Raw genomic sequence first — 25,932 nt, forward strand, 5'->3', positions numbered from 1 at the left:
TCTCCTCCAGAAACTTTCTCTCGAAGCTGGTCTGGTGGAGTTCTCTCTCCTCTGTGCATCCACAGATCTCATCAAACCTTCATCAAGTACTAATGATGCCACAGCTGACCTGCTTGTGTCCTCCACTGACTGCCAGTATCTGGAGGGCTCTTTCCCTAAAGCACACAAAACAAAGTGGAAACACTCAATAAATATCCGTGAAATGGATGACTGCAGGGCTGACTCCACAGGGGCTTCATGCAGGCACACAGAGCCCTGGCACTTGGTTTAACGCTCTGCTGACACCATCTTGAAACTGCTAATAATTGCTGAACATGGTACCTGCATTTTCATTTTTCACTGGGCCCCATAAATTACTGGACTTCCCTGGTAGCTCAAATGATAAAGAATCTGCCTGCAATGCAGGAGACCTGGGTTTGATCCCTGAGTCAGGAAGATCCCCTGGAGAAGGGAGTGGCAACCCACTCCAATATTCTTGCATAAAGAATTCCACGGACAGAGGAGTCTGGCTGGCTACAGTCCATGGGGTTGCAAAGAGTCGAACACAACTAAGCAACTTTCACATAAATTATATAGCTCATTCTGGATGAGTGGATGGATGGATGGATGGACAGACAGGCTACCTGGACTTATGCACTGCAACACTAAATGTCACAGCTTTCAGAGGGAAGATTCTGAGAAAGAAATTTTATAGTTTGCCAGGGTGTGTATATATATATATATATATATATATATATATATATATATATATATGTAAAGGCAAAAACAATAAGCCAAACAATATCTCTGAAAATGTATCATCCATGTACCTTTTCTCTTGGGAAGGTTACTGGTCTTTGAAAGACAAACAAAAGTAAGAATTCCAATACGTAGATGTTGTGACCAAAAAGAAACAGCAATAGCGTCTCTTAAAAAGAAAACAAAAAAGGAAGAAATGAGAAATGATCGGGATAATATGATCACATAATTAATAGAACATGGTAATGATTCAGGTACAGATATAGCACTACAGCAGAATAGACATCTCAGTAACATTATCTTTTTTATATCTAACAATTGAGAGCAGATAAAGGAGGATGACAAATCAATGGAAAAGGCAGCATTACTCAACCAATGGGGCTGAAATAACTTAAATAAGTGAAAAAGATCAAGCTAGAACCTCAAGTCTCAAGGATAATTTCCAAGCATAATTCCCATGTATTTTTAGTCATATGCTAAAAATTAAACTTAATTCTTAAATAAAACCAGAAAAAGATATGTGAATATTTTTCAACACTGAATGAGAAAAAAACTTTGTAAGATTAAATGCTCTATGAAAATATAAAACCTATACAACCCATCCCAAAAAAATCATCAACATGAATAAGTAAGCAATCAGTTTGAAAAGCCTATTTATAATAACCACTGAACACAGAGATCATTTCTTCACTATCTAACAAAAAAAAATGCAAATCAACAATTGAACTAATCAACAGAGAAATTCTGTTTTTAACAGATCAATCAGAACTTAAAATTTTTACAATAATGCAAATGCAAATAAATAATATTGGGAAAAATATTCAATCTCATACCAATCAAGAAAATGCACGCTAAAATAAGAAGAAGTGATTGCTTATCAAATTAGCAAGGTTTTAGAAATTACAATATCTACTCCTTGAGAAAGAGGATAAGGTAACACCAGGACTTTTTGTGCATTATTGGTGAATAACAGTCCTGTTCGACTCTTTGTGATCCCATGGACTGTAGCCCACCAGGCTCCTCTTGTCCATGGAATTCTCCAGGCAAGAATACTGGAGTAGATAGCTATTCCCTACTCCAGGAGATCTTCCTGACCCAGGGATCAAACTCTGGGTCTCCTGTACTATGGGCAGACAGACTCTTTACCATCTGAGCCACCAGGGAAGCCCATCAGTGAAAGTATAAAATGGTAAAAGTGCAATGGAAATCAGTTTGGCAAATATGTCTAGAGCCTTTAAAAATCCCATACCTTTTGGCTTAATTATTCCACACTGAGGCTATTTCTGACACTGGATATAAAGTTATATCTATAAAGATATTTATCAGATCATTATTTATAATAAAATCTGAAAGCAACTGTAAGATAACAGAAAACATCTATTTGGTCTCTGCCTCCAATTCCTGGCAGAGTTTTTGAAACTCTTGGAAGTTCTTAAGTGAGAAGAACACTGGGAGCATCTTTTGTGCTAATTTTGGCCTTTGACCTCAGTTCCTGGCACAGATCTCCTGAAACCCTTAGAATTTCCTGGGTAACAGGAGTGTTTTTGGTTCTAATGAGGTGATTGTTGGATGGCTCTTGGATGGGAGCTGGTCACCAGAAAGACCAAGCCACGATTAGAAGCTTGGAATTTTCAGCTCACTCACAATTCTCTTGAGGAGAGAGAAGGGCTGAAAATGTAGTTAATGAGATGATAATGAACCTCCATAAGAGCCCCAAAGTATAAGGTTCAGAGAGCTCCCTGTTGGTGAACACTTGGAGGTGCTGGGAGGGTGGTAGGTGGGGAGGACCCCGAGGCTCCTCACCTCTTCCCACACATCTCGACTGACTCAACTCTCCCATCTGGATGTCCATCTGTACCCTTCAGCATATCTTTTTATAATTAGCAGGTAAAAGTAACTAAAATGCTACTCTGAGTTCTGTGAGCCACACTAGCAAATTAATCAAGCCTAAGGAGGGAGCTTTGGAACCTCTGATGTATAGCTAGTTGCTCAGAAGCCCAGCTGGACTCACAACTAGCAGCTGAAGTGAGAGGTGGGGGGAAGCAGCCTTGTGGGAATGAACCCTTAACCTGCAGAATCTCATTCTATCTCAAGGTAATGTCAGAATTAGGGCTTCCCTGGTGGCGCCAGTGCTAAAGAACCCACCCGCCAATGCAGGAGACACAAGAGATGTGGGTTTGACCCCTGGGTCGGGAAGATCCCCTGGAGGAGGACATGGCAACCCACTCCAGTATTCTTGCCTGCGGAATCCCATGGACAGAGGAGCCTGGCGGGCTACAGTCTATGGGGTCACATGACTGAAGCAGCAGCGGCAATGTCAGAATTGAGCTGAACTGTAGGATACCCAGCTGGTGGCACAGAGAACTGTTTGGTGCGGGAAAACCTCCACCCATTTGGTGACCAAGTGTTTAAAATATTCTTTGTTGTTGTTTAGTTGTTAAGTCGTGTCCAACTCTTTTGCGACCCCATGAACTGTTAGCCCACAAAGCTTCCCTGTTCATGGGATTTCTGGTCGGGGGATGATAAACTGGGAGATTGGGATCGACATATACACACCGCTATACAGAAAACAGATTAACTAATAAGAACCTGCTGGACAGCACAAGAAACTCTGCTCAATACTCTGTAATGGCTTATATGGGAAAAGAATCAAAAACAAACCAAAAAAATGAGTGGATATATGTATAACTGATTTACTTTGCTGTGTACCTGAAACTAACACAACACTGTAAATCAACTATATTCCAATAAAAATGTTTTAATTACAACAAAGTATTCTGTGAGGGCAATAAAGGAGAGAAAGAGGAGGAAAGAGGTGAATTTTTGCCTGCTCAGGAAGAAAATAGAGTTTTTTCTAATAGAGCAATGTATATCTCTGCCTACAGGGAACTGAGAAAGTGACTTATGGGTCAAACCATTGCATGAAAGTGATATATAACAACTAAAATTAATGTTAATAAGATGTTTAATAATGTGGGGACATATTTATATAACAATGTTTTAAGAGGAAGCATAGGAGGCAAACATTTAAATATGAAGATCAATGATACTAATGAACTTATTTATGAGACAGAAAGAGACTCACAGACATAGAAAACAAATTCACAGTGACAAAGGGGCAGAAAAGGTGATGAAGGGAGGGATAAATTACGAGTTTGGGATTAGCATATACACACCATTATATATAAAAACAGATAACCAACAAGGTCCTACCATGTAGCACAGGAAACTCTACACAATATTTTGTAATAACCTATATATACGTGTGTGTATATATAATTGAATCTCTGTACACTTGAAACTAACATGATACTGTACACAACTATACTTCAATAAATAAATAAAGAGTACGATCTTAAAGACATAAAAATGTTCATAGGGCAAAAAGCAAAACGCTATTATTTGGGGGCGTCCCAGGTGGCTCAGAGGTAAAGAATCCCCCTGCCAATATAGAAGACACAAGAGACATGGGTCCGATCCCTGGGTCAAGAAGATGCCCCGCAGTAGGATATGGCAACCCATTCCATATTATTGCCTGGAAATTCCTTGGACAGAGGAGCCTGCAGGGCTATAGTCCATGAAGTCACAAAGAGTCAAACATGACTGAGTGCACACATGCACACACATTGTTATTTTAATGCTGTAGAGTTATTATAACAATTTTATTTTCTCATTTCCGTCTCTCCCTGTTTCCACAGAGAACATGCTCATTTCACACAATAGAGGCTCTCGTGACCGATGCTGGAAACCACACTCTCCATGTCACCTCTGTAAAAGAGAATAAAGGCAGACACCTCGGGCACTGTGGGCGAGGCTGGTAGGCACCCCTCTCTCCAATGAGCCTGTTTCTCCTCTCACCCATTGAGTTGTATACCTGCCAAAAGTGTGTTGGTTTCTTCCTCAAACCTCTTCATGCCAGCTGTGCTTGTTACTATAATTATGTAATTCTATTAAATTCCATAAATTGATGACATTATGAGTGAGACAAGAAAGGGGGTGACTATTTCCTTGAAAACCAAGTCGAATGCTTCAGAAAGACTCAACAGCTAGAAAGGAAGGTAGACAACTAGCTGTGGGCAAGACAACCACAAAACATTTGGAAAAGTTTCTAAAATATGGAAGGTTTCTTGTAATTTATCTATTCAATATGTAATAGTTTGCATCGACTAAACCCAAACTCATAGTCAAGCACACAGAACTGCATTCCATATGCTGGGGTAAACCATGATGGAAAGGAATATAAAAAACAATGTATATGTGTGTGTAACTGAGTCACTTTGCTATACAGCAGAAATCAACACAACACCTAAATCCTAGGAAGAAAAGTTATGACAAACCTAGACAGCATATTAAAAAGCAGAGACATCACTATGCAGAGAAAGGTCCATACAGTCAAAGCTATGGTTGTTCCAGTAGTCATGTACAGATGTGAGAGCTGAACCATAAAGAAGGCTGAGGGTCCTTCTTTATGAAGAATTAATGCTTTCGAACTGTGGTATTGGAGAAGACTTTTGAGAGTCCCGTGAACAGCAAGGAGATCAAACCGGTCAATCCTAAGGAAATCAACCCTGAATATTCATTGGAAGGTCTGATGCTGAAGCTGAAGCTCCAATACTTTGGCCGCCTGATGCGAAGAGCTGATTAACTGGGAAAGACCCTGATGCTGGGAAAGACTGAAGGCAGAAGGGGACGACAGAAGATGAGATGGTTGGATGGCATCACCGACTCAATGGACATGAGTTTGAGCAAGTTCCAGGAGATGGTAAAGGACAGGGAAGCCTTGCATGCAGTCCATAGGGTCACAAAGAGTCGGACATGACTTAGCGACTGAACAATAACAACAACCACCTGTTTATAAAGCCAGAAGATCAATGCTACCCGGATTTAGGAAATGGTAGAGGAAAAGCTTCCCTCATAGCTCACTTGGTAAAGAATCGGCCTGCATTGCAGGAGACCCGGGTTCAATTCCTGGACTGGGACGATCCCCTGGAGAAGGAAATGGCAACCCACTCCAGTATTCTTGCCTGGAGAATTCCATGGACAGAGGAGCCTGGCAGGCTACAGTCCACGGGGTCACAAGAGTCGGACATGACTTAGCCACTAAAGAAAGAGAGGAAAAGCAGGCTTTACATGCAAAGTTAAAAAATTGCTCTCTGAGCAAACAGAATGAAATATATGCACCCAGATTCAGCTTATCAAACAAAAGACACCCCAGTTGGCAAGAGATGAAGGCTCAGTGCTGGCAGAACAGAAGGCGCCATAAGCCCCAAAAGGGGTGCCAACTGCCTGAACCACCAAAACACTAGCCACAGCAATGCCCATATCAAGAAGGTAGGTTCTCATGTTAAATGTTCTTTTAATTAGGGGGGGAAAAAAGAAATTAGTTTTGAAAGTGCCTTTTGAAATCCTGAAATTAACAGGCAAATGCTGGTAATGAAGTTAATCAGATGTTAGAAAGCAAATCACCAATCATAGCCATCATCATCATCTACTAGAAGCCAGGAATATAAGAGACACCCTGTGTGCATAATCTCATCTATTCCTCCCAACAGGCTTCCCCAATGGCTCAGCAGGTAAAGAATCCGCCTGCCAATACAGGAGATGCATGTTTGACCCCTGGGTCAGGAAGATCCCCTGGAGGAGGAAAATAGCAACCCATTCCAGCATTCTTGCTTGAGAAATCCCATGGACAAAGGAGCTAGGCAAGCTACAGTTCAAAGGGTTGCGAAGAGTTGGACATGACCGAGCAACTAAGCATGGCATGGTACACAATCCTCCCAACAGCCCTATAAAATGGACTTTTTTTTTTTTTGCAGATGCAGACACTGAAACAACCAGTGATAGACAGCTACCCTCCAAGAAGTAGTTCACAGGTACGAAGGCTTTAAAGCTTCTGGCACCAGGAAAGGACTAGAAAGTACTTCAAAGTGCAGAAGTCGACCATCCCTGTGGCTCCCAGCTGCACTTCAGAATCACCCACCAAGCTTCTGAAAAATAAGGATTTCCAAGTCCTGCCCCACATCTGCCAAGTGTGAACCTCCAGGCAGAGGGTTCTGAGAACTGGTACGTTCTTCCTAACATTCTCCAAGTCAACAGGAGGCTCGGACTGGCGCGGGAACCACTGACCTATGGCATCCCCTAGTCTGTAGTCAGGATTTCCCTAGTGGCTCAGATAGTAAAGAATCCACCTGCAATGCAGGAGACCCAGGTTCAATCCCTGGGTCAGAAAGATCCCCTGGAGGAAGGCATGGCAACCCCTTCTGTTGTAGCCACACGCTCCAGGAAACAAACTCACTCAGAAGGACAATGCAGATAGTGGAGTGCAGTTTATTACACCGGCGGGCCCAAGGCAGAGTCTCCTCTTAGCCAAGGACCCCGACCAGTTTCTGTAAAACCTTATATACCCTAAGTGTACATGCTCAAATCCACCTTCCCAAATTCCTTGAAACTAGTCTGGACAAGGTAAAAGAGAGATACGATCAAAGTTAACCCATGATTCATGTGTCATAAGCCTAGATAGTTAAACAGTGGACATTTATCAATAGGCCTGTGGTCATACCCTGATAAGCATAATGGGATTTATGACTTTGATCTGTAACAGAGATAATTAACATATTCTTTTAGGCGATGGAGAGTCTAGGTACTAGTCCTGAGGCTCCTTCATCCGGGGGTTGGGGGGGGGGGGGGTCTGATTATCCAGTTTGTATGCCGTTTCCATGGGCAGAGGGCACAGAGCTCAAAGTCCACAGTGCAGCCCAAGATGGAGTCCTGCTTTCAAGATGGAACCTGTTCTGTCTGTTTCCTCCTTCACTTCCAGTATTCTTGGCAGGAGAATCCCATGGACAGAAGAGCCTGTTGGGCTACAGCTCTTCCACAGAGTCACAAAGAGTCAGACACGACTAAGCAACTAACACTTTCACTTTCAGTCTGTAGTAAGTGTTGATGCCATAGATACCGTGTTTTCGAGTTAAGACTGAAATAAAAAATGTTCTCACTCTGGGACAAGTGGGACGTTGACTTGTTTCTTCTGTTATAATTCAGACAAGCCCCTACATCCCACTCTATTTAAATAGAATAAAAGAAGTTTGCAGTATTACTGAAAGTTCTGCAGAATAAGGTATTCTGTAGGTTTGCAGTGTGTATCCTTTGCAGAAACACCAAATTCTCCAGGCTCCCCAAAAAGTAGGGAATCATTTGTCTCCTACAGAAACAGGCTCTGTCAACTGTATTCCTGTTTCTGCTAAAAGACCTGAAATAGCGCAGTATTGGAAACTCTGGTACAAGGGTCCATGAGAGGGGACACGATGTTCTGTGTTAAATAAGTGATACCCACGTGAGTCGGAGCCACCAGGGCTGGGCCCCTTTCTTCTCCCACCTAAATACAGTGGTTCCAGCTAAAGCAAAAACTTGGTTAAAGGATGCCTCAGCTTCTTGGCCAACCGGACCCCATCTGCAACAGTCAGGCTGCTATCGGCAGTCTATCAGTGGTATGTAAACCTTAGACTTAGAGAAAATATTTATTATCTCCTTTTATGTCCATTTAAGTCTTCAGCACGGCGCTGGGTACTTTTAGCAAGTGCACAATAAATGTTAGCTATTGTTACATTTATTACTGTTAACACTGTTATCATCAAGTCCCCTATTTCTTACAGTGAGGAGGAAAAAAAAAAAAAAAACACTTGATTAAACACAAGGAGAGTGACCCAGTGTTCCAGTTATTTATTGCTATGTAACAAACCACCTCAAAAGCTAGTGGCCTCAAACAACCACTATATTTATTTTGCTCATGAATCTGCAATTCAGGCAGAGCGTAGGGAGGGGAAGGCTCATGGCTGTTCCACTGGACATCAGTGGCTGGAAGGGGAGTGGGGGTAGGGGGTCCTGGGGCTATGAAGGCTTGTTCGCTCACATGTCTGGGTCATTCACTGGGAAGACAGGACCAACTCAGAGCTGGAACAGGTGAGACTTCTTGGACCACCCTCTCCATCTCTCAGTCTCTCTCTCCACATGCTTCTCCAGCATGGTGGCTTCAGCACAGCCTAGTTTCTAGGCTTCAGAAATGCACGTCCTCAGAAGCAGCATCAGGTCGGAAGGCTGTCACCCTTCATGACCCTGCCTCAGAAATCATGCAACATCAACTCCATTCAACTCCACTCACTCAGAAGGAAGTCACTCAGGTCAACCCATAATAATCGACGGGAGGGGAATTCAACTCCACCTTTTGCTGGAAATGGTGTCAAAGAAATTTGCAGATATGTTTTAAAACCACCACACCTAGGAAAAGCACTTCTTCCTTTAGATTGAACTCTGTATTGCTGCCAGAAGGTGCAAATCTAACCAATCCTGACTAGCCATTGTTTACATGAAAAGACACTGCAATTCGTGGACTACCTTTCTGATCCATAAAATTATACAACTTGAACAGACTTTAAATCTTCTCTAGAGTTCAGCAGGGAGAAAGTGGAGTCTTGGAAGAACTAAATATTTATTCCAAAAAGCAGGAAATGGTTTGGTTAACACTGCTATGGTATTAATAAAACTGTTTATCAACATTCTCCTAAATACAGGCACTCCTCAAGGTATTTGACAAGTATCATCTTGCACCAGCTTTACCATACTTCTAAACGCAGCGGCTGTCTTCTAGATGGGCAAACTGGGGCTCAGTTTATGTAAGTTGCCCTAAATCTAAGCTTTGGCTTGGCTTTGTTAAGTAGCCATAAGGAAGTCTGAGATTTCATCCACCTAACTGGAAAGCCTGCACTCAGTCCACTGTGTGCCTCTCCCCCCGCCCCACCCTCCCAGAGGTCATCTGGTTAGGGAAGTAGCTGCTGGGGTCAGCTGATGGGGTCAGAGTTGCATCTCTATCTCTTGCCTGGAACTCAATGCTATTGTACTTTCTCCACTGAGGATTAGGCTTTCAAGAGATCCATCCATGAGAGGTAACCATGAACTTACTAATGAAATGTGTACCATTACACTAGATCCTTTCTGGCGGGAAAGAGGAAGGATAAATCTGGATCCCCAGGACCCATGGGAAGCTAGAACACCCACAGAGCAGGGATGCTGAGGGAACCACAAGCCTTCGCTGGCTGCAGTTGTGCCAAGCTGAGATCTGAGTAAGGAGGATGAGGATGAAGAAATGAAGACAGTCTACTCCTTCCTAAGGGTCTACGCATACAAGCCACTGAAGAGTAAAAAATGGAACATGTTTAATCCAAACCACCCCTTAGTAACTACTGTTTAGCTTTTGTTTTCTCCCCAAACTGTTTTGTGCAAGCAAACACAGCCCGAGGGTTCTTAAACTTCCCCAGTGTTCACCTTCAGCTAATGAAGGAAAAGGAAAAGACTCTTGAAATGATATTTCATGAGATTTGTGTATTTTTCATATTCGTTTCAGACCCTTTCTTCAAATCTCCTGGAAGCAGTTCAATTGCAAGAAGATGGGTAGGCAGGAAAAAAATTGAAGTGGATTTCAGAACAACTTGGCAAATTAGCAAACTTTTTAACATCATTAAAGAGCTCTTAAATATTCTTCCCCGAACTCCATTTTTATCTTGTGAATGCATTTCAGTAATTGCTCTAAAGGAAATTGTGGGTCTTTGGCACAAACATAAATGTTTGCATGATTTAAAATTCAGTGGCAGCAAAGATCATGATTTTTTTAATTGCTAATTCTTAAACTAACCTTTTCAGTTTGTCTCATCTTGAAGAATGCCAGTGCCTATCAGCTGAAGCCGTAATAAAGACAATGCATATATTATTTAGTTGTTTATAATTGCAAACAACTTAGCCATATTTCAATACTTAGCCCTCAGCTCCAACATGGAGCATAAGTAGGAGATGATTATAATCATTCCATCATTCTGTAAATAGAACACTGGGACACTGAAAAACAAGACTGCTTTCTTAAAGCCAGCAGCAGAGAAAGAAGAAGGTCTGCAGCCAGGTGGCTTTTAATTCAACCACCTTATCCCAGCCCACTGATTGCTCAGTATTCGCTTGTCATATTCATCAAGGATGGAGACAGACTGTCCTGTGACTCAGGGAGACTAGTGTTCCAGACCTGCCTAATCGAATTAGCCAGGATGATTAACACTAGCTGTCACAACAGATAAGCTCCAAGATCTCAATGGCTTAACACGAACATCCAATGCACAGAGATATCAAGAGAGGGCTGGGGAAGACAGGATGCTACTGTTTCACACAGTCATTCAGGGATTGAGGATCCTTCCATCCTTTCTGCCATCAAGATGTAGACTCCAAGGCCACTACAGGAAGGTAAAGAGGGCAGGCATGGAGGACCCCACGGGACATTTTGTGGGCCGAGTTTGACAGTGGCAAACATCACTTCCTCTTATCTTCCAATGCCCAGAACTCAGTCACAAGCCACCCCCCACACCTCCCCCCGACCCCGCCTCACCCAACTGCTGGGAGCCTGAAGATAAGCTCTGCGCGCAAGAGGAAAACAGTCTCTCAGTGACTCTCATCGGCAACTAGAGGCCAAGGTAGTACCAACTAGAGGCCAAGGTAGTTCTAGGTTACCTAATATCCGCCTCCCTAATCCAGACCCTGATCTGGTATAAACAGTTCCATAAGAAAGATAGTCTCTACCCTTCTAGGAATTCCAGATTAAAGTTCTACACTGCACATGCCAACCCAATCTGTGACCTAGGTCGGGATGATGAACAGGAATGACCCGGGTGTGTTGGGCCAAAGGGAATACCTTCAGGACAGGAAGGAACCACCTCCGTCAATTGCATTGGCTACATGTCGACACAGAGCTTTGAAGCACCATATACACAATCTCAAGGGACTGAGCCCTCAACAGGTCAGGGTGGTTCCTCTTCAAGGCTTAGTATCCATTAAAAAATGACCATCGGAAGAGGATATTGCATCTTGCCCAGTTAAAGCCACCATGATAACAGTAAGATGGAGATGCAGTGGGAGGGAGGGCACAGGGCAGAAGCCAAGAACAAAGCTTGCCCCAGGCCTGCTGAGAGTTCCCCCAAATGAAGAAGAAATTAACAATGTGCACTTGTCAGCACTCTTGTGCTAATTTCCTTGCAAATATAAGCAAAGCCTTTTAATTAACTTAATATCAATTTCACTTTTCTCACATTTTGTTCTAATTATGGTCTGGATTTAATGCTCACACAGCATAATTCGGAGCTCTAGAATTAACAGCTTTACAACTTTACACACACCAGTAGCTGCTAAACCTAAGGGAAGCCAGGTTCCCTGCTGCCTTCCTGACACCGCATCCCCATGCCTCCCTCGGCAATCCCTGGACCAGCCACCAGTGCTAACTGGGACCAAGTCCCACCTGGAAGTCAGAAAGTGCCAACTTCACAAACGAAGACAGATAAAGGCAGCTGGTGGCTGTCTCTGGACAACTGCTCTCTCTGAGTTTCAGCTTCCTCAACTGTCAGATGGGTATAATGATGTACACAGGTTTGATGGGGACTTAAGCAACACGAAACACTGGATATGTATTTGTGTGCATATACTCAGCCGCTCAGTCATGTCCGACTCTTTGTGACCCTAAAGACTGTAGCCTGCCAGGCTCCTCTGTCCATGGACTTTTTCAAGCAAGAATACTGGAATGGGTTACCATTTCCTCCTCCAGGGGGTCTTCCCAACCCAGGAATAGAACCTGCGTCTCCTGCATTGGCAGGTGGATTCTTTACTGCCGGGCCACCAGGGAATCCCTAGGAAATATATTAGATGTCCAACGAAAGCACTGCATGTGGTACACTATGGTATGCACGTATATTTACAAAGATCATATATTTCATCAAATCTAAAATGCCTTTAGTCGTCAGTGGCACCATTTTTATGTACCCAGAAAAGAGGAAAGTGCTGCCAATTAAACTGACACACTACTGATCATAAAGTGAATCTCAATTTCAGAAATGTAAAAATGTGCATCTCAGCACTGACAAAACGTGGTTGTACATGGTAGTTTCAATCTATGAGATGTCTTCAGATCAAATCCAAGTTAACCAGAATGCCCAAGGACTTAATATTTTAGTTCACTGGATTTCTAGACAGCACAGAGTCTTACTTTATTTTACTATTTGCTGAAAAGATATTAGGAGTGTAGAGATGGCGGATACCACAGTTTCACAATGCCAACACCATTCCTTCTCTCCTTCTCTTTTGCCTCCACCATATTTACTTTCTCTGAAAAGCAACTATTCTCTTGAAGCAAGGCTGGCCATGTGGCCATTCTCTGGACCATATGAGCTTAGCAGGAAAGCTTCTGGAAAAGATTTTCTTCCCTGATTAAACAATAGGAGATGTGACCAGTGGCAGAGTACCTCCTACTTTGTACAAAGATGCAATGACTGGAACTACTGCCACCATCTTGTAACCATGAAGAAATGACCAAGAAAATATAATGAATTATGACATTATAATGTCATCATGATGACCTCACAGTTCCAAACCAGTGCCGGTTACCACTACTTCTGAACTTGGTAAGTGAAAACAAGTTACTTGCTGATGAATTAATTTCTAAATGACATAGAGAAGGCTTTTAAAATATACAATGGAATACTATTCAGCCATAAAAATAATGAAATTTTGCCATTTGCAGCAACATAGATGGACCAGGAGGGTATTAGGCTTAGTGAAATAAGTCCAAAAGAGAAAGACAAATACTGTATAACATCACTTATATGTGGAATCTAAAAAATAAAACAAACTAATGAATATAACAAAAAAGAAACAGACTCCCAGACATACAGAACAAATGAGTGGTTACCAGTGGGGACACGGAATGGGGGAGGGGAAGATAGGGATGGGAGATTAAGAAATAAAAACTATTGTATAAAATAAATAAGTTACAAGTATATATTGCACAACACAGGGCATATAACCAACTTTTTATAATAATTAAAACTGGAGTATGACCCTTATAAACTGTGAATCACTATGTTGTACATCTGTAACTTTTACACATTGACTGTAACTCAATAAAAAAATAAAAATAGAAAATGTTAATGAATAAAACCTATTCCCTTGCAAACTGTTACCATGTAAATGATTCATTCTAATGCAAGGCAGAGATAAACAACAGCTAGAAATAGACCCGCACAGAGTACCATAAGAGCCCAGAAGAAGGAACAATTAATTCTGACAAGGTGGCAGGGAAGGTTTCAAAGAATAAAGGACATCTGAATTGGTTCTTAGAGGATGCGTGAGATTTTAATAGGATGGGGTGGGAGGAGGGGAGTATTATTCAAAATCTGAAAGTCAAAAGACCCTAAAGTCACGTAGCTCTTTGTTAAAAAATATTTATTTTCTTTATTTGGCTGTGCTAGCTCTTAGTGACAGCATACAGGATCTCTAGTTGCAGCATGCAAACTCTCAGATCACTGACCAGGGATCGAACCCGGGCCCCCAGCATTGGGAGTGGGGAATCTTAGCCACTGGACCACCAGGGAAGTCCCCTAAAGTCATGCCGCTCTTATTGACACTTTGGTCTTTAGAAATACAGAGAAGTAGAACCCCAGTCTCCTGACTGTTATTCACACTCTTTCCAGCAGCAAAGTACAGCACCTAACAAGCCACGCATAACCATGAGACAGCCCTCAGTAAACAGTAATCACACGATTAGCCATTGTGTCGGAGGCAGGGCTGGAAGGAGGCTCTTCTGGAACCCTGTTAACTGTCGGCAAGCTCGTGTGCTGGCGTCTGGCTGTGGCCGCCTGTAATTACGGCAGCAGTTTATTACTCATGCATGCCGAGGCTGAGGCTCTGCAGTTAGCCATGACAGGGACATTATTAAAGGGAAAACTTCTCTATCAGTGGCTAAGCCAGTTGTCATCCACATGTCAAGCAGTCTAAAGACCTGCGAGGTGTCATAACGAAAGCAGAGGAAGGTCTTTCAACCAAGTGAGCCTTGCATCTTTTTTCAAGGGCTATCCAGCATTCAGAAACGCCTTCCCTGCTGATGGGGCGCTCCTATTCCCCCGTCAAAGGCCATCCTGTGGGGAGCTAGAGTCCCCAGTTGATTTCCTGAGTTCCATCCCTTGGTCCCCTTGGCACAGGAAGCAGGTCTTCTCCTGGGACAGGGCACTCCAGCTGAATCCATGAAATGCAGGAGGCCCCAGATGCCCAGTGGTGGCCTCGGAAGGCAGACCTGTAGAGACTGTGGCTGCAACAGCCACTGCTGGGCTAAAGCCTCCAGGCAGGGGGCTGCTGCCGCAGCAGCTGGAATGCACAGGCTTCTGGGTGATCTGAGAGCAGCAGCAGGGGAGGGGCGGGAGGAGACGGGTTTGGAGCAGAGCTCTTCCCATCCATCGCCACCACAGACTCCCTCCAGTCCACCCCTACTTCCTCTTTGGCTCAGAAACAAATGGGCAACAGAAAGGAAGTCCTACCAGCAGGTGCTGGGCAAGCTCAGGGCCAACCGAAGACTGCAGAGAACATGGCAAGGGTGCCAACACCTGCCTGGGTAGGACTTTCCTTGGCGATCAGCCGATCCGGGACGAGGGGGTCACAAGGTCGATGGAGTGGAGGGCACAGAAGTGAGGATCCTGGAGGAGCTGGGAAGAGAATTCCTGTCCAGGCCAATATGAAAGGCTGGAACCATAGGAAAGGAGAGCAACGGGCGTGGCTGAAGGGCTGAGTACACCTCTGTGAACTCATGGAGTGGGGAGCTCCCCACGGGGTGGGGAGCACTCAGGTCAGAGTGCCGAGGGCCGATTCTGATTTTCCAAAGAGCCAACTCAGGATGTGGCCAAGCAGAAGGGTCAGAGGTGAAAGGCACCTGGAATCATTGAGGCTCAGAGGGCTATTGAGTTCTGAACCAGAGGCATGGCTGGGACAGCAACACCAGAACTTTCTACCCATTGCTGGGTTCTAACTCACTTGCCCACCTATTTGAGTGCACACTAAATCCCAACACAATCCCTTATGTCATCATTGCAGTGACCACTTCATCCAATAGCTCCCCACGTCTACAGAATTACCTCTAACTCAGCCAGAGGTTGAAGCCTGGCTGGGTCCAGCCTCCATTCGGTCCTCTAAGCAAGCTCCACATGGCCAATGAAGGTCACACGGCCTTCCTTCTGTCCCCTCACCCATCTCTGCCTCTACTCATTCCCCGTGTCAATTGCCCTGCCTGACCACCTTCTAAGATTTGCTTCCATGTCAGGCCCCCAAGTGGTCTCACTACCTGGGTCCTCTGGTCTATGTGTTAAAACTTTGGAGTTCTCTCCTTCAAGTTCAACACTACTTGGTCAAGCACCTATTGTGTGCCAAGTCAGGTCTCACCACCCCCATACTCATTCAACCTCCAAAACCTCGTGTACACCTGGTGAAACTACAAACCCCCCTTCCACTGGACCACAGATGTCTAGGTGGGCGTGCCATCTACATCTCTGCATCTGTGCAGCTAACCCACACCCCGCAGTGAGGAAGTGCTCACAAATAGATGGAAATGACCAACATCTCTGCAATGGGATTTGATATATACAGGCGACCATTTCTTCTCCCAGGCCTCAAAGGCACCACTACTATAAGTTAAGTGGAAGATGGGGAAGAAGAAAAGGGAAGGAAGAGAGAAACAGAATTCAGCCTCAGACAGAAACAAGAAAAAGAGAAGAATCCTAGGTTGATTCAAAGAGTTTAAGCAACTTAAGAGCAAAACAGACCTTTCCCGCCCTATCTTGAGATTTACACCTCAGGTAACAAGGACCAGCACAACTGTTCATGCATTCGTTCCAGAAATATCTGCTGAGCACCTATTATGGGCCAGGGGACTTCAAGCTAGCAAGGCTCCTTTCCTCAAAGAGTGAGCACTCATTCAAAAAGACACATGTACCCCAATGTTCACTGCAGCACTATTTACAATAGCCAGAACATCGAAGCAACCTAGATGTCCGTCAACAGGTAAACAGATGAAGCAGTTGTGGTATATATGTACAATGGAATACTGGTCATTCAAAGGAATGCATTTGAGTCAGTTGAACTGAGGTGAGCGAACCTGGAGCCTGTCATACAGAGTGAGGTCTGTCAGCACGAGGAAAACAAATATCGCACATTAATACATACACACAGAATCTAGAAATATGGTACTCATGAACCTATTTGCAGGGCAGAAATAGAGACACATGTAGAGAACAGACTGGTGGGCATAGCGGTGGAAAGAGAGGGGGAACAAATTGGGAGTAGTAGCATTGACAAATAATCACTATTGTGTGTCAAACAGACAGCTAGTGAAAAGGTGCCGTATAACACAGGGAGCTCAGCCTAGTGCTCTGCGACCACCTATTAACAGAAGGGTGGGATGGGGGCCAGGGCGGGGGAGGAAGGCTCGGGAGGGAGGGACTATATGTATACTCATGGCTGATTCACATTGTAGGGCTTCCCAGGTGTTTCAGGGGTGAAGAATCCGCCTACCAGTGCAGGAGACACAAGAGACATGGGTTCAATCCCCGAGTCAGGAAGATCCCCTAGAGGAGGAAATGGCAACCCACTCCAATATTCTTGCCTGAAAAATTCCACGGACAGAGGAGCCTGGCGGGCTACAGTCCACAGGGTCACAAAGAGTCAGACATGACTAAGCACACACAAGCATGGACGCTGACCTACAGCAGAAACCAACACGTGTGTTAAGCAATTATCCTCCAATTGAAAAAAAAAAAAAAGTAAGCATTCTCCCAGCTGCCACACGTTGGGCACCGAGGCTCATGCTGTACATTTTGAATCCCTGCTCAACCTGACTCACAGCATCCTCATTTCACAGTTGAGAAATGGTGGTGAAACTATCACTATCTGTTTAACACACGATAGCGTATATATGTCAACGCTACTCTCGACTCGTTCCCCCTCTCCTTCACCCGCTGTGCCCACAAGTCTGTGCCCACAAGTCTGCCCAAGGTCACACAGTTAATAAGTGACAGAACCAGTCATCAAACCCAGACTGCCTGCCGCCAGTGGAACACCCTTTTCTCCCAATATTATATTCTTAAAGACTCAGAGGTGTCTGACCTTAGGTGTTTCTCCATTCAATATGGGCTCCACTGTGCCCACACTCCACCTCCCCATTGTGACTCTTGGCTCTAATTGCCGAGCCTTTCCCCATCCACAAAGGACACTCCAGATTTGGCAACAGCAAAGGTCAGGGCATCAGAGTTCTTCCTCGACAATCACGCTGGTGGCCTCTCCCCAATTATTCTGGGCCGGGCAGGCGGCAGCTGCCCCTGCTGGCAGGGTGCCCGGCACACACTGGCCAGCACAGATGTGCCTGTATCCCAAGGCTGTCCAAGAACCAGGCCCCCTATCTCTCTGGAAGCCACCAGATGTGATCAGTCCGTCGGAGGTAAAAGAAGTGAGCCTCCCTCCAGCACCCAGGCCCTGGCTCTGCTGATCAGCCTTCCACACACCCGGACCTCTGCTGGCCACCGAGCCCTGACGAAAGCCTACTGTTGTTGTTTAGTTGCTAAGTTGTGTCAACTCTTTGTGACTCCATGAACTGGAGCCTGCCAGACTCCTCTGTCCATGGGATCTCCCAAGCAAGAATACAAAGTGGCTTGCCACTTCCTTCCCCAGGGGTTCTTCCCTACCCAGGGATTGAACCCACATCTCCTGCATTGCAGGCAGATTCTTTGCCACTGAGCCACCTGGGATAAATCACCTACTTTCACTATTCAAGAATCCCAACTCAGGGCTCGAACTTGCGTCTCCTGCATTGGCGGGCGGACTCTACCACTGAGCCACCTGGGAAGCCCCGATGAAAGCCTACGGAGCTCCTAAGACTCACACTGTCCTGGTACCCTTCTGATGCTCACCTGCAAGGAGTGATTTTAATGTGAACATGTGCCCTCAGCTCTCTCCCCCTTTCCTCCTTCCCATTGGGAATGCTAGTACCATCCAGCTCAACAGTCTATATGAGCACACGTATATTCCAGGAAAGAAGAAACAATTAAGGGCCAGCTCTGGCATCCAGGAAGAGATGCTTTCAGTATACAATCCCTCTCCTTCCAACACACCTCTGCCTCTGGCCTTCTGCGTCCACTCACTCTCTCCGCCTGGTGAGCCCAGCTGATGCGGCAGGCTGGGCGGGCTGCAGGTGGGTTGTTCGGGAACGTGTCGGTTTCCTGCAGCTCCGACTCCAGCTTCATCTGTCTGTGTGGCTTGGGGGCAGGACCAGGCTGTGTAATTTTGACTTCTCTCCATGCCCGCAAAGGTTTTCAATTTCTTCAAGCAACCCTGCTTCTATTCAGTATCCTTCTGAAATCTAAATTTGGAACCTAACCTCAATCAATTGCATTTCCTCTTACGACAGCAGGGCCCTAGGCTCACCGGATGGAGTAGTCACATGTGCCCTGTGGGTCCCTGAACCAGGGCGTGGACAAGGGATGAGGTCACCAGCCGGAGCTCGGGGCGTGCATGGGGCACATGACCGTCCACCACCTTCATCCTGACCTATCGGGGGATGCTGAATCTGGGAAAAGGAACATGATATTCTGGAATCTTGACTCTGCCCCTCACTGTCTGTGTCATCCTGGCCAAGTCACACAGTATTCTCTATGTCTCCCCTTTCTCAGCTCTAAAATGACAGAAATAACTTCCTCAGAAGGTGACAGACAGCCAAAAGCCCTGAACAGAGTTACATGGGAACTCTATCAAGAACTCTATCTGTCCCTTCGTTTGTTTTCCTAACGTCAGTACAAAATCACCATTTAAAAAAAAAAAAACTTTAACACAATGTTATTTTCTTCTGCATAATGGTTTTGGATTTTCTAAAATTTCCATGATAAAATATGAATTAATTCTACTCTAGAGAGAAAAAGAACATAAAACCAGTATGTTATAAAACCACACATTCACAAAAAGCATGCTGAACCGTGCTGGTCTTTAACCTGGCTAACTGCTTCACTTCCAAGGTTCTAGCGCCCTTTAGTCAGTCTGGTGAAGGACCAGGGGTGGCCTCCAGACGGCACAGGCAAGATGGCAGAGACAAGATGACTACCTCACACTCACTCTCCCCAGCTAAGTCTTTCCAACTCCTTCCTCCAACCACACCCACCCCACATAATCCAGTCTTTACGGAGTCAAGGTTATTTCCTCTGTGGTTACCATTTACCTCCTAAAACTAGCTTCCATCCAACTAATCAACCAAAAGACCTTTTTGCCCACATGACATACAAGGTGTTATGACAGATGCTGAAGGGTGGGCATGGTATTAAATAGTTCAAAATATGGTTCAAGTCTTCAAAACGCCTGTAGTCCAGTTCTGAACTCAAAAGATAAAGCCACCGAGGCACTAGAGTCAAAGCCATGGGTGCAATGGACACGGGCAAGAAAGCTTCCAGCAACCTGGAGCAGGAAGAGCACAGACCGTGGGAGCTGGCACAACCTTGCGCCCCCAGGCAGTGACCTTGAGTCAAGCTTTAAAGGACACATGAATGTAGAAAGCGGGTGCGGAGAGCAACCCAGGACAACCAGCACTTCTCAAAGACTGGACCTGAAACACGGAAGATGCAACCCCAAGACAAATGCAGGGCTATTTCAGCAAGTGGATCAGCCTGGCTGGAGGAGGTAGAAGCACTGGGCCAGGGTGGGAACGTGGGCTGACAGTGGTCAGCATTGACAATCAGCCTCCAGGCTTGATCACAGTTCCTTGGGAAACACAAAACTCCGGGAAGATCTTGGGCCCTTGGCAAGCAGTGCTTTCCATACAGACAGCCAGAGGCCCGAAAAGGAGGGTGAGAAAACAGAGGCTGGGGCTTGGGTTAAAGGGCATCACGGCAGCAGTAAGGGGGCAGCAGTGGGTGCCCAACTGTAAAGATGGAGGGCAGAGGTGAGAGGCGGTCTGGAGGGGAGAGGACAAACTCGTCTCAGGGTGCTTTCCCCTCCATTTCCGCTTTTCCACTTTCCCTTTAAAGGGTCCTTCTCAGCCTGCATTAAGAAAAACAAAACAATAACAGCGTGCAACCATTTTTCAAAAGACAGACACTAAGAGTTTTAGCAGAGAGGCCCGTTAGGAGGAAATCTGGATCACCCCTGGCATCCCCCCCAGCCCAGAGGGGCCCTTGAAGGACACCCCTGTTTCCGGGGTGAGAGAACACTCTGTGCTGTGTCTCCTGCTTGAACTTGGTAAGAGTCCCCAGGAAAGGTTTGAGAAACCTGAACATCATGGAATCACCAGCTCCCACCTGGTACCCAAGGGGCTGGACCCAAGTGGCCCTGCCCCTCCTGTATGCCCAGTGCTTGGCTCTCTCGAGCCCTCCATTAATTCCCGAGCAATAAGGAGCACCAAGGTCAAGGTTTCCTTGTCCCAGTGGAGACGGTGCAGAGCAAGTAGACACAGGAATCCAGGTCCCTCCCTGGAGGTCTCAGCACCCTCCCGCCGCAGCAGGAGACCTCGGCAGGCCTACAGAATCAACAGGTGGGATACGCTTTACCCAAAACATGCACAGGCAGAGCATGGAGCACTGTGGTGTGGGGTGGAGAGGGGGAAGGTCACTGCAAATTACACTTGTCCGCCAGAAAGACAATATCTATCTAAACTGAATTCCTGGCTTGTTCAGGAAAAGCTCTAAATCCAGTCTTCCTGCCTGCTTCCCCTCAGAGGCTGCAAGTCAAGAAAACTCGTCTTCCTAACCCAGGCAACCAGTCCCCAGTGGTGGACATCTCCACGCCCCCAGGAAATTGCTTACAGGGCAGAAGAGCACACAGGGAAAGAAGCCAGGATCCCAGTCCATCTGAAGCAAACTCTTAGCTTTCCGAAGTCCACACTCTGATTCCCACAAACAGGCACGTGAGTTTTCCTCTTTGCTCTGCCTGGCATAAGCAGTAGAGGGCTCTGGGTCATGGTTCAGGCCACAGGCTTGTCAGAGACACAGTCAGAGGCCCCCGACCCCAAAGCTCCTAAATCAGAGACTCTGTGGGTGGGGCCTAGAAATCTACATCTTAAAAGGCCCTCCACGTGACACTCAGTTCAGTTCAGTCGCTCGGTGGTGTCTGACTCTTTGCAACCCCATGGACAGCAGCACACCAGGCTTCCCTGTCCATCACCAACTCCTGGAGCTTACTCAAACTCATGTCCATAGAGTCGGTGATGCCATCCAACCATCTCATCCTCTGAGACGAGAACCAACTATCTCATCCTCTGTTGTCCCCTTCTCCTCCTGCCTTCAATCTTTCCCAGCATCAGGGTCTTTACCAATGAGTTCTTCGCATCAGGTGGCCAAAATATTGGAGTTTTGTGACTCTGAGGCACACAAAAGATTGGGACTTTCTGGCAGTCCAGTGGTTAAGACTTTACCTTCCAATGTAAGGGGTACAGGTTTGATCCCTGTTCGGGGAGCTAAGCTCCCACATACCTTGCAGCCAAAAAACCAAAATATAAAACAGAAGCAACATTGTAACAAATTCTTTATTGTTTGGACCATTAAAAATGGTCCACATTAAAAAAAGAAAAAGATTAACATATGCCAGTGAAGCAGCTGAGAACCTCAATTCTGGAACCAGACTATCCCAGTTCTGTCAGAACTTCAATTGCCAGTTCTGTCACCCCCTAGTTGGGTGATTATGAGCAAGCTACTTAAAGGGGAGTATTCATTGCTCAGTTGGGTCCAACTCTTTGCAACTCCATGGACTGGAGCCCACCAGGCTTCTCTGTCCATGGAATTCTCCAGGCCAGGATACTGCAGTGGCTAGGCATTTCCTTCTCCAGGGGATCTTCCCAACCCAGGGATCAAACCCAGGTCTCCTGCATTGCAGGCAGATTCTTTACGGTCTGAGCTGCCAGGGAATACTCCCCTAAAGGGGAGTACCAGCACCCATCCTTAGTGTTGCTGGAAAAGACCAAACGAGTCCTGGTGTGTCAGTGGCACTTAGTAAATACCACTTAGCATTTTATTATTCCTATCTGGGTCACTGATGGGGTGTACATCATATTCTGTTACCTAACTGAAATGACTTGTGTCCTTGGGTACAGTCTGACACTTAAGGGAACCAGCTATCTTGTGCGCTCTTTTGGGTCCTATGGATCAGTCTACGGCCCGGATCTGTGTAAAATAATAAGGCCCATCCCATAAGCATCTAATTTCTCCAGAAATGAATTGTGCACCTTGGTTTCATTCTGTGCCTTGGTTCTTGGACACACAGGCAAAGAGCTCCTACCAGACCCCTGCAGACAACACCTACAGCAAGTCCACACCCACAGCCAGACCCTGCTGTCTGCCAGAGGTCAGTGGGACTGCAGCATCCCACTGCAGGTACAAGTTCAAGGCTTCCCCTGGATGCTTGTTGAGTGATACCAAGAAGCTCAAGGGGTCCTTTCAGAGGATGCTTGCAAATCTGACCCCCATCCCACCTGGAAGGACCCAGAAGGGATCATTGGGAAGTGGGAAGAAGACAGTATGGTGACATCCTTCTCCCTGCCTGCCACCAGGCTAGTCTCTAGCTCCAACTGCAGGGAGGACAGTGGTTGAGCCGAGCCAGGTCTTACTAACATCATCAAAGTGAAGACTCCTTATAATTAGGAGGAGACATTCGATGGAAGCTGTCATAAACACAGGCTCTCTGGTCAACCAGATACAGGGTTCTGACTCCAGACTCTGCCACTTACCAGCAGCAGGACCTTAGGCAACTTAGTTAACTAACCTCTCCAAGCCTTCTTGTCTTATTTCTGATGTGGGAAATGGAAAGAACCACGCTGGACTGATGTGAACACTCAATGAGATAATGCACTTGTAACCTCTTGGCACTGTGTCTGGCACACAGTAAGAACTTCACCGATAATTATGATCATTATCTTTATGACTATCAGTAGCTCTGGAATTGGAGCTGCCTGGGGTGGCTCTAGTGGTAAAGAACCAGCCTGACAGTCAATGCAGGAGATATAAGAGACACGGGTTCAATTCCTCTGCTGGGAAGAGCCTCAGGAGAAGGGCATGGCAACCCACTCCAGTATTCTGGCCTGGATAATCCCATGCACAGAGGAGCCTGGTGGCTTACAGTCCATGGGGTTGCGAAGAGTTGGACATGACTGAAGCGATTTAGCACACACAGCTCTGGAATTACCATAAGAACATGAGTTAGAAGCTCAGGAAGGGAGATGGCAGCCTTGAATCTCCCTTGGACACCAGTCGTGTGGACCTTGGAGAGCTGCCCATACTCCAGTGAGTAATATTCTGACCTTGGGGGAAGCAAATGTCCAATAATCCATCAGCTCCTGGACCAGATGTAACCAGGGGGTGTTAAAAGTCTCCCTCTCCTCCTGAAGCACTGAGAACGTTTTAGCTGGGACAGATCCTGACAACTGTCACTGATTGGATGGCACACCTCTCTTCCCTACACTCCGTAAAAACCTGCTTTCCCTACCCACCGCGAACTTTTAACAATTGCCCTCAGGCAGCTCTCGGGGAGAATCCGGAAGTTTTTAATAGCAGCTTCACCGAGGCAGCGCCCGGAAGGGAGGGGTCTTCGTTACTAGCTGAACAGGCTGCCTCCTAGAGAGATAACATTCCTCCAGCGCCCTACCGAAGCGCGTTAGCTCCAGACCTAAGGCCTCGACTTTTGCAGACGTTTAAGCCCGCCAATGGCCCCTCCCTGTCCGACCCCACCAAAGGCTAAGCTGTAAGAGCTATTTCCTCCCTTAAGTCGCCTGCGCCTCCAGTCCCATTCGGCCGCGCGTCTAGTTTCCGCACTTGGGGCCAACTGGCCAGGTAATGATTCCTGCACGCGGAGACCCGGAGCCAGCTGTGCTGACGTGTTTCCACGATAAAAGCAAACTTACAGCTGGAGCACAGAAAAGAAGCCGGGAATTCTTTCCAGCAGCCCCGGCCTCCTGGCCGAGACGGGGCAGGAAGAGTAAAGGGGAGCGCGCGGGAGCCAAGAGGTGGCTGCCTCCCGCCCCGCGCGCAGAGCCCCCGGGGGTGGACCGGATGCCCACGCTGAACACTGTGGGCATCCGCGCGCGTCCTTACCGTTTAGTTGCCGGTAGACAATGTCCTCGAGCAGCGAGAGGCGCTTCAGGACCGCATCCTGGATGGGGCTGGCGCTGTGCGCGCTGAGGTTAGCGGCCTCGGCCCGCGGCCGAATCTCATGGAAGGCGTCTCCGCTGCGCAACGAGATGGGCCGGCACTTGGCCAAGAAGAGCACGAAGCCGGCCACCGCGATCAAGTTCAACACCAACAGCACTTTGACTCTTCTCAGTGAAGCCATCAAACACGCCCAGCCGGCCCTCGCCCCGGACCCGCGCCCCTTCGGGCTCCGGCGAGGCGCGGAGCAGCCGGGGGCCGTGCGTGCGAGCCAAGCGCTCCGGACTGCTGGCGAGGATCCCAGCCGCTCCCGGCCCCACGGCGCGGAGGCTCGGGCAGCGGAGACGGTTAGGAGGTCCGGGCGGTCGCGGGGAGAGCGAGATGGCTCACGTGGAAGCCCTCGGTCTGCAGAAGTGCTCCCGAAGATGCCTTCTCGGTCCTCGGCGCGTGGCCCCTACCAGTTGCCTCGGCTTCTCGGCGAGGGGCCGGGGGTCTCTCCTCTGCACCGGTAAGTGGTTCGCCGCTGGACCTCCGGCCGCCGGGAGCGGGGCTGAGGACGCAGGGGCCCGCAGGCGGGGCTGCCCCGGCGCCGCGGCGGGAGCGGCGCGCAGGTGTCGGGCTCCGGGTTCGTCGCCAGCCCGCGGAGGAGCGCACCGCGCCTCGGGCCGCACAGCCACTACCCTAGTCCGCAGGCAGCCGTCGCGGCACGCTGGCCGCGGTCTTCAGCAGGGGATCGACTCCCCGGGGCGGGCGCCTTTGTTACGCTCACCGACCCGTTCCATCACGCCGGGCTGAGGAATAGCCCGTGGCCAGCGCCCGCATCCTCGCGGCTCCGCAGTCACGCTCAAGTCTCAATTACTCTTAAAGTGGGGGCAGCACTAGGGGGCGGGCGAAGGGGCAGAGCGCGACGTCCTCTCCGCCCCCTCGCGCCCGGGGACACCCCACCCCGCCGCCAAACTCACCAGCGCGCACAGCGCCGCGGGCTCCCGGACACCGTCCAAGTCCTGAGCCCACGCAGTGAGCCTTCGGGGCCTGCCGGTCACGCCGGCCTCTCTCCGAGCTGGCGCGTCGGGAGGCTAGCCGGAAGGCGGAGTCGGACCTCAAAAGTCACAGCAGTTCTGTACCCCCCTCCACGAACGTCGCGGGGAGCGCGGCGGGGAGGGACGCGCGCCGGCGCACCCTCCGCTCG

General features: G+C 47.3%; 1 protein-coding gene across 1 annotated transcript in view; it reads right to left on the bottom strand.

Moving 5' to 3' along the window:
• GALNT17 (polypeptide N-acetylgalactosaminyltransferase 17) overlaps nt 1-25,343 on the bottom strand; it is a 412,511-nt gene extending 387,168 nt beyond the window's left edge. The window contains exon 1 of the mRNA XM_043914905.1: nt 24,690-25,343. Coding sequence (XP_043770840.1) covers nt 24,690-24,927 — 238 coding nt within the window. The 5' untranslated portion in view covers nt 24,928-25,343. The remainder of the gene's footprint in view (nt 1-24,689) is intronic.
• Between the last annotated feature and the right edge of the window lie 589 nt (nt 25,344-25,932).

This window comes from Cervus elaphus, chromosome 10, assembly GCF_910594005.1.
Source record: "Cervus elaphus chromosome 10, mCerEla1.1, whole genome shotgun sequence".
In the NCBI taxonomy this organism is placed as follows: Eukaryota; Metazoa; Chordata; class Mammalia; order Artiodactyla; family Cervidae; genus Cervus; species Cervus elaphus.